Genomic DNA, 11802 nt, shown 5'->3' with positions numbered 1-11802 from the left:
TATTTTTTTTTTCCAACGTGACAGACATTTTTCATCTTCATCTGCAACGAACCCAAAATATACTGACTGTCCTCGTGTTGGTCCATCTAAGTGAACCCTACATCGGACCACTGTCTAAAGAACACGTGGCCGAGCTTTTATCTGATTTGAAACACACTCTCTCCCCCCTTTCTCTGACACTTTACTCCATCGTTAGTATGAACTTAAATAAATATTTAATGTCCTTTCCAGATTTCCAAAATAAATATTAACTTTTATTTTGCCTCGTCCCGACACTTGTTTTGGCCGTTTTTTTCTTTGTTTATTTTTTTTCCCTTTGCATGAACTGAAAAACACACCTCCAAATCCACTCAAATCCCCAAAATCTTTTCTCTCTCCATTCCTCTCTCTCTCTCTGATTGCGTTTTTCCTTGAAAATTTTTCACTTTCTCGTGTCTTCTCCCCAACTGGGTCTCTCGCTCTATTTGGCTGTTGATTCACACAAGGAAATGAGGTGGGAAAGGGTCGGGCTCCACCCCAAACAGAGCCTAGAAGGAGCTCAACAGCAACAACAAGAAGTGGGTGACATATCTGGGCCAGGAAAGAGGTGGGGTCACACCTGCAACTCCATTAAAGGAGGCAGGTTTCTCTATGTCTTCGGGGGCTATGGCAGAAATAACTGCCAGACCAACCAAGTACATGTATATGACACTGGTGGGTCTTCCAAAATTTGGCCCCATGATTGTTGGATTTCTCTTACACTATCTTCATTTTCACCGTTTGCTTATTACAGGCTTTGCGAAATACTGGGTTTAACATTGTTGTTATGATTGGTTTCTGGACAAAGTTTGAACCTTTTTGATATACTCTGGTGTTTTATCTTTGTGGTGATGGCCTTAGCCTAGTTTGTTAGGGTTTCTTTTTGGTTTATTGTAGCTCATTTTGTTTCGGATCTGTGTTTGCTATTAGACTTGATTTGCCAGGACCTTTTGGTGGTAAGGTTCGTATTTTTGTTGGGAGGTGGCTTTCTTTTGAGTCATTCAATGTCCTAGTATGCCCACGCCTTTAGTATAGTTTATTAAAACTCTATTTCATCACAGCAATTTAATAATTACGACTTTCTATGTACTTTATTTATTTATTTATTTGGGGGTGGGGGTAGGGTTATAGTGATTGGATTTACCCTTGATTTGTATTTCAATTTGTTTTATTTTAATTCTACCATTTGATTTGATGTCCTTCCATGTTGTTATAAATATTTCTCTCATCTAGTACCTGATTTGCAGCTAATCAGACATGGAGCCAGCCTATGATTAAAGGCACACCGCCCACCCCGAGGGATAGCCACAGCTGCACCACAGTTGCTGATAATCTTTTTGTATTTGGGGGTACAGATGGGATGAATCCTCTCAAAGATTTGCATATACTAGATACTTGTAAGCTTTCTCTTTTGATATTAACCTTTTCACGCTAGCAGTTATTTTGCTGCCTAAGTTCTGACGACTAAACATTTCTATCAACTAGTGAAATTTCATTTTGCATTTGTGTGGTTAGGACAGGAAGCTAGAGAGTCCTGTTATTGTGATATATAGGTGCTGATGATTCTGAAGCGTATTACTGAATTGTATTTTCTTGATTTCTTAATTTGCAAATACCCATGGTTTCATGCTTGTTAATGCATTAGCATATTCACAGCTTCACATACATGGATTTCTCCAAGTATAAGGGGTGATGGACCGGAGGCACGGGAAGGTCATAGTGCAGCCCTTGTTGGTAAACGGCTTTTTATATTTGGTGGCTGCGGGAAATCGGCAGATACTAATGATGAAATATATTATAATGATCTTTACATTTTGAATACAGGTAAGTTTTCTACCTAGACAGGCATTGACACTGGCATAAATTGTTTTCCCTACTCGAGTCACTAGCTCACCGTACAATCTCAAAGTGTGCACCATACGGGTTCACTTATAGATGGTTACGGTAAAATTGAATTGTCCTGGGTTTGTTATCTTCCACAAATATTTTTTTTGGGATCAGGTGCTGGAAGCATTTAAGGTGTGAAAATAACAGCTAACTTGATTACAAAAGTCTCTAGGGTTTTCTTTTAGATATCTATGATTCACTAGCTCACCGTACAATCTCAAAGTGTGCACCATACGGGTTCACTTATAGATGGTTACGGTAAAATTGAATTGTCCTGGGTTTGTTATCTTCCACAAATATTTTTTTTGGGATCAGGTGCTGGAAGCATTTAAGGTGTGAAAATAACAGCTAACTTGATTACAAAAGTCTCTAGGGTTTTCTTTTAGATATCTATGATTCAGTCCCACTTTCATATTTTACACTTTATTTTCCTTTGTCTTTTTTTTTTTTTTTGAGTTGTGGGGCAGGGAGTACTTAAGTCATAGGACCAGTCAGTCATATACTATTATGGAATTACTTTGGAATCTACACACTATATTGTTCGACGTTAGATAAAAAAAAAAAAAAAGATACCCATCCTTCTTTTTTCTCTTGTAGAGACATTTGTATGGAAACGAGCTGCAACCTCAGGCACTCCGCCATCTCCACGTGATAGCCATACTTGCTCATCTTGGAAGAACAATGTCATTGTGATTGGTGGTGAAGATGGAAATGATTATTATTTGTCTGATGTGCATGTTCTTGATACAGGTCTTATAGTTTTTCCCAGTTTAGTTTAAAAACTGTCATCAAAAGTTTGGTGTGCCTAGCTGAGGACTTATCAATTCTACATTGCATGTCCTTATTGGTGTTGTATTCTTGCGTTTATTTAATTAGATACTCTAGTTTGGAGGGAACTGAACACTTCAGGCCATCTGCTGCCCCCTCGAGCTGGTCATGCGACTGTTGCATTTGGCAAGAACTTGTTTGTTTTTGGGGGATTTACGGATGCTCAAAATCTATACAATGACCTTTATGCACTTGATGTCGGTATGTATCTAAATTATTGTATTTGCATGTTTATGAAACTATTCATTTTTCTTCCAAGATATTTTACTGTACAAATCTTCTTCTAGATATGCATTGTGATCATTGTGGGGACAGACTTACAATCAATGTTGAGAGTTCTCTTGGGTCGATGGTGAATCTAAAGAATGGCCATAACTGACATTTTCACTGCATTCTAATTGATAGTCCCAAGTTTGGTAAATACTTGAAAAGAAAAATATGTGTCTCTAGATAGCTGAAACAAAATAATTAGTTGACATCAAATTTTAGATCTTTGTTATTTGGCAAAATACACACTCACACATAGCTGTATGAATTGTTTGATGCTCTGATTACTGTTCTTGTTTGCTTACTTTGAAATAGGTAACAATAAACTGCCTATTTTCAACCCAGTGGCTTATTTAGGAGAGAGCCAGTAATGGTTTCTGCATGCTGCTTTATATGTTTTATATATATGCTCCATATGACCCATCACCTTCTGTAATTGGCGCAGATACTGGTGTATGGTCCAAGGTAATTACAAGTGATGATGGGCCTTCTGCCAGATTCTCAGTGGCTGGCGACTGTTTGGATCCAGTGAAGAGTGGTGTCCTTGTATTTGTAGGTGGTTGCAATAAGAGTCTTGAGGCTCTTGATGACATGTATTACTTATACACAGGTCCAGCATATTCTTTCCTTTTAGCTAAGAACTAACATTTTTTCCTACATCTAGAAATGTATGGGTCTGGGATTTACTTAAAAAAATAAAAATAAAAATGAAAATAAAGGTTCAGAGAATTAAATAAACCCCTCCAAAGAAAGTGAAATCTAAATCCTGTAACTGATCTTGTATAATTTCTAATTTTTAGGACTTATCAGGGAAAAAGAATGGAGGCTAGATAAGTTATCTCTGAGGAAGCAATTGAAACTAAAGTGTCAAGAGCAAAATTTCATTCATGCTCAGGATAAAGCTCTGGTTAGGATTGGGGCGGGCGCTGAGTTATACCAACCTATCGTTGTGCCTAGTTTTGGCCAACCAGGTAAACATACCTCTTGTAAGTATTTTTTTTATAGGTCTACCTCTTATAAGTATTTCTCATAATATCCATCCATAAAATTTAACTTCTATATATTTCCTTAGAACTTTGCTGACTTTTTTTGCACAAGTAGTCAAAGATTTTATTAGTAAATATGCCAAATAAACTGGAGTAGATCTTGGCTAAATTTTACAATGTGGAATTATCCACTACTATTTTAGTCCAGAGTAATCTGTGAATATAGAGGAACTCGAATCTTTGAGGACAGTGAATGATGTTGGAAGAACTCAAAACCTTTTTTTCTCGATACTCATTTCTCTTGGACTGCTTACATAAGACTTAAATGGCTAAATCTACATGAATTGCTTGTTTGCTGGGTGGACCAACCAATGTGTGCAGCTAAAGTGAGAGAAAAATGACTTTCTGTGATTCTAATTCGTGCAGCTCAGTGTTGGTGAAAGTGTGCTTAAGCACAAAAACATGATGTCACAAAAGCTGAAGCGCATTTTTTGGAACTTTTTGAGTGAGCTTAAAGGGCAGAAAAGCATGTTTTTGCAATTGTTTTGGGAAAAGATATAAAATATCAGTTGAAGAACTAGTAAATGATGTAAACAAAAATTCTCAAGGACTTAGTTGATCTTGAAGATCATTTACATACCATGGTACCATGTTTTACTTTGTTTTGAAGCTGTATTAGGCCTCAAGGTAAATTTGGGTAAGTCGGAGATGGTTCTGGTAGGAGAGGTGAGGAATATTAACTGTTTGGCGGAGTTTTTGGTGGTGTAAAATGGCTGCTCTACGTATGAAATATCTTGGCCTTCCACTGGGGGCTTTTTCAAGGCTAAGGCCGGATGGTGAAAGTGTTTCATCTCATCTCATTATTAAAACTTTTTCAAATTCCTACACAAAATATAATAATCAATTCGACTTTTTCAAATCTCAAAAAAATAATAATATTAAAAAATAATATTCTAATAATATTTTATTCAACTTTCATCTAAAACCATCTCATCTCATCTCATTATTCAAACCGCACCTAAGTCTATTTGGGATGGTGTAGTTGAGAAGATGGGTTGGAAGATGTTATATCTATCAAAAGGGGGTAGAATACTCTTATTAAAAGTATTATTTTGAATCTCCCAACTTATTACCTCTCTTTATTTCCTTTGCCTGTAGGGTTGGGAAACCGAATTGAAAAATTATTTCATACATTTTTGTGAGGAGGAATGGGTGAAGAGACTAAAATCGTTGTTTGTTGGAATAGAGTTTGTTCTCCTATTTCAAATGGTGGTTTGGGGGTCTGAAATTTGAGTAGTTTTAACAAGGCCTTGCTGAGGAAATGGTTGTGGAGGTATCAATTCGAAGGGGAGTCGTTGTGGAGGGAGATTATAGATTGGAAATATGAATGTGATTTCTTTTTTTTTTTTTTTTTTGGGGGGGGGGGGGGTTCTAAGGAGGTTAGGGGGACTTATGGTGTGAGTCTTTGGAAATTTATTAGAAATGGATGGGAGAATTTTGTTAAACATACGAACTTTGTTGTGGGTGAGGGTTCAAGGATTCGTTTTTGGTTTGATACTTGGTGTGGTGATCGGGCTCTTTTTAGTGTGTTTCCGGTTATCTTTCGTATAGCAGCTCATTGGTATGCTTCTATTTCTGATGTGTTAGTCCATTCTAATGGAATCTTGTAGTGGGATGTTGGTTTTACTGGAGCTGTACAGGACTGGGAACTTGATGTGGTGTCTGATTTTTTCAGCTTCCTATATTCCATGCGGGTTGGGGGTAGTGAGAGGGATAAATTGACATGGAAGCATACAGGTAGTAAAAAGTTCTCGGTACGGTCTTATTACAAGGTTTTGACTGTTCAACATTGTTCTCCTTTTCCATGGAAGCGTATTTGGAGGTCTAATGTGCCTTCCAAAGTAGCATTTTTCATATGGACAGCATCACTTGGAAAATTTTTGACGATCGATAACTTGAGAAAGTGGGGTTTTGTTATTATGGAGTGGTGCTTCATGTGTAAGAAAGATGGGGAATTTGTGGATAATTTACTTTTGCACGGTGAGGTGGCAAAGGCATTGTGGGATGGTGTGTTCAGTAGGGTTGGGCTGGTTTGGGTGATGCAGATGAAACTAGTGGATTTGCTTGAGTGCTGGATGGGGCTTTGTAGTTCTAAACAAATGGCTGCGGTGTGGAAGATGGTTCTTTTGTGTCTCATGTGGTGTGTTTGGTGGGAATGGAGCGATGGTTTAATAATAAGGAGAGCACTATGGAGGAAATGTGGAAATTCTTTGTATTTTCTTTATTGCAATGGTTTTCTGCTTTAGGGCTTGATGGAGCTTCAACTCATGATTTTCTGTCTTCTTTTTCCCCTTCTTAGAATGTAATTAGGTGTTTTTTTTTGTATACTTCCTGTGTACATGGGTTTCGCCTATTACATTTGTTGAATAAAATTCCCTTATAAAAAAAATAGGTTTTCATATGTGATGTATATGCTTTGAATCAAATGTATGGTCCAAGTTGGCTTTCTAAATGGATTGATATTTGATTGCTTATGTGCATAGGAGTCAATACTAGAAATCGTGAGCTTTTTTGGTAATGGCCTTTTTGGTATATTTTTATTCAAACTTGTACTATGAGTTGATTATGGCTATCAAATATCATAGATGTGTATACATTTAGTAAAGCACGAGAGAATTCTATAAAATGCTATGTTTAAAGTGTGTGATTAGATGATCAATTGATTCTCATTTTACATTATACTCTAATAAATTGAGTTAATAGGCTAAACATTTTACCATCTTGCTTTTTAAACCTTTTTTCTTAATTGTGTTTTATGGATTTTTTCATGAGTAATGCTGCATGCAGTCGTGGAGTGTGCAAGCGCCGTACAGTCACTTTGAAAAAGAGTGGAGTCCACTATTAAAAAATTAATTTTTTTTTTCATGTGGGTCCCGTATTTATTCACATTTTTCAAAATGATTGTGCGGAGTTTGTACACTCACGACTGCAAGTATCATTTCTTTTTTTTCATTATTATAATGTTTTATAAAAAAATGTGCTTTGATTTAATCAGATGTGTGCTCGTGCTTTGCACCTAGGCTCTATACCGCATTTGCTTATAGGTGCACCTAGCACTTTCACCAACACTAGTGCAGCTAAAGTTTTGGGAGGCCATCCATCACGGCTGGATGTCAAGGTGGTTGTGGGAGATGGCCAACACATAAAAAAGGAGAGAGAGAGAGAAGAATGAGGCAGTGGGAATAGGAAGCTTGGGGAATTAGAAAGGAATGGTGAAACATGCCAATTCTCTTGTTTCTTTCTTTCTTTCTTTTTTCCATGGGCTTGGGTTTGGGTTCTCATAGGATCTTTTTATCATGCTTCAATCATTGGCATGCATTTTGTCTGCTACAAGTGTGCACGCATGAGCTGCGATTATCCAGAAATTGGAAGAGGTTTGGGTTGTGAATTGAAATTTAGGTCCTGAAATTTCATCAGAGTTCTACTTGTATGTATTTTCATCTGTGCAAGTTCATGTTTGTGAATAGGACTTTGGCACTTGTAATGAGATACACATGCTTTTCTATTTATGGTTACTTGATCAAACTGGTTAACTATTCAAGATGTGAATTGTGGCATGAAGCTGTGTACCTAAACTTCTGGTTCTTTAATTTTAGGGAAACAAAATTCCCCAAGGAAAGAGTCCCAACCTCTTCAAGGGAAGAAAATGTTTCAAGCAAAAGTTACTGAAAACATCCCAGTTGGATATACTATTGAAACTATCATTGATGGAAAGCCACTTCGTGGAATATTGTTTTCCAACAAGTCAAACTCTTACCTCACGGCTAATCATGATTACAGTAGGTGAGGATATTGTCATTTTGTATTCATGTTATTTTAGTGTTAATAACTATGACCCTTTTTTCTTAAGCCATCTTGGTTTTAAGTTTTGATACTGAAATTCTCAAAACAGGAAGAGAGCTTCTGGGGAAGTTGGTGTGTCAAATGGAGATTATAACAGAAAATCGAAAATGCCCAGAATTCCAAAGCAGGACACAATTGATCGCAGACAGGTAGATGGCGTTCAAGAAAAGTCCACATCGCATGAGCCCGGGACAGATGCTCCTGCTGCTCTTGTTTTAAAGAATCTAGCATCTTCTGATGCATTGAAGGTGTGATCTTCTTTCCATCATGTTAGACAAAGACTCTTAGAAGCTACTATAAACAGAACTTGAAAGAAAAATGTTTGGAAAGCAACTATACAAACACCAACATCTGGTTAAAACTTTTTTTAAAAAAATGCACTCGCATTACATACTCTGACTTGATAACTTTAGATCATTGGAAACAGAAAGTTTGACAGAAATATAGCTGCAAATTTGACTATGATAAATTATATTGTGGTTCTTGTTTTTTTTTTTTTAATTAGTAAAAGAATATTGTGCTTCTTTGTTATATAACTTATTCTGATAACTTAATGTATACTGCTCACTTATATAAAAATAAAAAATAATGTGTACTGCTTACTTTAAAGGATGGGTCATTCTTATATGTTTTATTTAATCAATTAAAAATTTGAGATACTTTTGGGTAAATTGAAAATGGTTTTTTTTCTTCCACTGAGGATCGATCCCATTCAATTATTCTTGTTATGTGACATTTTTATGCCTTTCCCAATTTCATAGTTTGTTTTATCTAGGCTTCTGTTTTATTTATTTATTTATTTTGGGGAATTTGCTGCTCTGGGTATCGTGTTGAGGTCAACTGTGACTGAAGATGGGAAAAAGATGAGAGGCAAAAATTAAACAAAAAGAAATATCAAAAAAAGGTTTCAGATGATATAAGCTTGCATCTTTTTTCCATGTATCACTCGTGAAATGTTGTTGTGCATGCATGACAACACTTGATGTGCATGCATGACAACACTTGAATCATACATAGGTTCATAGCTGTTATTCAGGATGAGATGACTGGTTGACCATGCATTTTGGTACAAGATGTTTTGGACAATATAAGCTTGTTTTGTTTCCTTATCACTCATGACATCTTGTGCATGCATGACAACACGTGAATTGTACTTAGGTTTGTATCTGCCACACCAGATGCGATGACTAGTTGTCCATGCATTTGCTATGCACGCTAGGTTTGGCCTGATGTGGGATACCCTAACTAAGGGTATAAACCAACCCCCTTGTTTCAGTGAGGGGGTTGGGTTAAGGGTATAAACTGACCCTTCCTTGAGAGGCAGTTACCCCTACTGGTGATATGAAAATGAGGGACAAACGAATGTAGATGAAGATTTGGTGAGACATTGCTTGCAGCAGCAGAAGGCAAGGCATTGGTTGGTGCTTGGCGGAAGCAATGACTGGTCGCAGCAATCACATCAGTGAAGAAGGAAAGAAAGAAAAATAGGGCTCCAATGAAAAAGAAGACTAAAAGTGGCCTGGGTGGTTTGGGCTACTATAGTTTCTTTAAAATCTCGGCTGATTGGCATGGCCAAGTTAATAAGTAGTTTTTTTTTAAAGCCCAAAGGCCAGGTGGTATAGCCCATTTGTAATACAAATAATATTAAATAGCTATGAGCCGGTTTGGTTCTGTCTTGGTGAACTGGTCTCCTCAGTCCGAGAACCAAACCAAACTGATCCGTTCAAAGGAAAAAAAGACTGGAGACTGACTGGTTCCAGTGAAGAACCAGCCGGTTCCAGTCGGTCTGTTCGTTCCTTTTGTTTTTTTGTACATCCCTAACCCTAACTTCATCTCAGCAAAAAATTGCATCTCACTTTCTGCAGGTCAACGTAAACCCAGAAGAGTCAGTGCCTCCATCTTTGCAAATGGAAGATGATCTGCAAAATGATGCACCCAGATCCAACAGTGAAGCTCAAATAGAGGATACGACAACTAACGATCCAAATTGCAATCCTGAAGTTCCAAAAGAGAACACATTTGCGGCAGACAAGGACCCTGTCACTTCTTTCTCCTGCCAGGGTATGCATGCTATGAGCAATCAGTTTCTTCTATGACCAGTTACCTTCCATTCATGCATGTTACACAGATTTCTTTCATTAAATTTATCAATCTAGCTAGCTTGAATCTTAAACTGATGATGAGCCTCTTGTACACAGTGGTTGCACTCCAAGATTTCACCACTTTGTGGATCTGATAGTAAAAAATATTCAGTAACTTGTTTAATAAGTAACCCAATGATTTACTTGCTCTTATATTCAATTGATTATTTCCAGTTAAACGATTTCATTTTGACAATCATATGATTTCAAATAGAGAAAAGCTACTTTGCCTGCCTCATTTGACCGCTCAAGTTGACTGCTGGTCAAATTTTTTTTTTTTTTACTTAGTGATTAAGGAAGTGATTTTAAGTGTATTGGTATATTTTTTTTATTTTTTTAAAATATTTAAATGTATTAAAAAAATGTGAAAAAAAAAGGAAAAAAAAATGCTGGGCGGTACGCCCAGCGCTGAGAGTGGGGCGGCATGGTAGCCCCACTCTTTCAAATATTGGTCATGTGATACCTATAAAAAAAATATATTGGTCATGAATCGAGAAATTTTTTTTCGATTGGTAATTAAGAAGTTTTATTCATAGAAATATTACTTGTAAAAAAAAAATGTGCGCGCTTGCGTATTGTGATGAATCAATATTTTGCTACTCATAATCCCACACTTAATCACTAAGTAAAAAGCTACTTTGCCTGCCTCATTTGACCGCTCAAGTTGACTGCTGGTCAAATTTTTTTTTTTTTTTTACTTAGTGATTAAGGAAGTGATTTTAAGTGTATTGGTATATTTTTTTTATTTTTTTAAAATATTTAAATGTATTAAAAAAATGTGAAAAAAAAAAGAAAAAAAAATGCTGGGCGGTACGCCCAGCGCTGAGAGTGGGGCGGCATGGTAGCCCCACTCTTTCAAATATTGGTCATGTGATACCTATAAAAAAAATATATTGGTCATGAATCGAGAAATTTTTTTTCGATTGGTAATTAAGAAGTTTTATTCATAGAAATATTACTTGTAAAAAAAAAATGTGTGCGCTTGCATATTGTGATGAATCAATATTTTGCTACTCATAATCCCACACACCACACACCATATTTGTTTTTATTTTTTTAGTTTTTATTTTTAATTATTTTTGTTTTATTCCTACTAAATTAATTGAGTTCTTATACTCATCATCCATACGCTACATATTTGCTAAGATAAAAAGATAAAAAATCACGTGTGGTGTGTAGTGTAGGGATGATAAGTATAATTTTTCATTGTCAACTGATAATTATTCCGTTTGTGATGGCAGATGGCAGGACAGCTACTTCTAGTGAACCCGCAAATTGAAATTGGACCCTGGTCAAGGTTCAGTTCTGAACATAACCTTAAACACAAATCACCAGCCATTTGTACATTCCTCACTGCAAGGTATCATAGATGGATATGACAGGTGATGTACGGAAATTTCTAACTGGCTATTTTTTTATCTCAAGATACTGATTGACTGTAGTACATAGAAGCTCTTGTCCGAGACTGGTGAATACTCAATTAGTTACTACTTTAAGTTACTTTGTGGCTAAAGAAAGAAGAAAATTGCTCATAACTTGGTAACTGCTATATGCGTATCTCTCTTTGCAGCAAAAGAATCAATGGGTTTGCAGCAATGCACATACTTCTGCTGGCTCATTTTACCATGAGATGTCAAAATGCCTTCAATTACTCTTGATATTTTCTTCTTGTCTCCTCTGAAATCTGTTAAAGAAATTAGTTCCTGGAAAATTTTCCGAAGAGTGCCTTTCAAGGCTTCACTTTCTAAGAAATCTATCACATTTGAGATTCA

The 11802-nt window shown here is 36.4% G+C and overlaps 1 protein-coding gene across 3 annotated transcripts; it reads left to right on the top strand.

Annotated features, from left to right (window-relative positions):
• Positions 1-271: 271 nt before the first annotated feature.
• LOC108994216 (tRNA wybutosine-synthesizing protein 2/3/4-like) lies at positions 272-11565 on the top strand. Of its 3 annotated transcripts, none has more exons than XM_018969348.2 (11): positions 272-693; positions 1266-1415; positions 1675-1842; positions 2503-2655; positions 2782-2934; positions 3446-3610; positions 3801-3971; positions 7643-7829; positions 7939-8137; positions 9755-9950; positions 11272-11565. In XM_018969348.2, the coding sequence occupies exons 1-11, from the start codon at positions 489-491 to the stop codon at positions 11307-11309; spliced, it is 1785 nt and encodes a 594-aa protein (XP_018824893.1). In that variant the 5' UTR covers positions 272-488; the 3' UTR covers positions 11310-11565. The 3 variants fall into 3 exon arrangements, with proteins under 3 accessions (XP_018824893.1, XP_018824891.1, XP_035543495.1); XM_018969346.2 differs by having other exon boundaries at positions 3801-3986; XM_035687602.1 differs by lacking the exon at positions 272-693 and adding an exon at positions 809-979 and having other exon boundaries at positions 3801-3986.
• The last annotated feature ends 237 nt before the right edge of the window (positions 11566-11802 follow it).

Source organism: Juglans regia, chromosome 2 (assembly GCF_001411555.2).
Source record: "Juglans regia cultivar Chandler chromosome 2, Walnut 2.0, whole genome shotgun sequence".
Lineage (NCBI taxonomy): Eukaryota > Viridiplantae > Streptophyta > Magnoliopsida > Fagales > Juglandaceae > Juglans > Juglans regia.
Note: the sequence above shows the minus strand (reverse complement) of the source record. Positions and strands in the feature narration are given on the sequence as shown.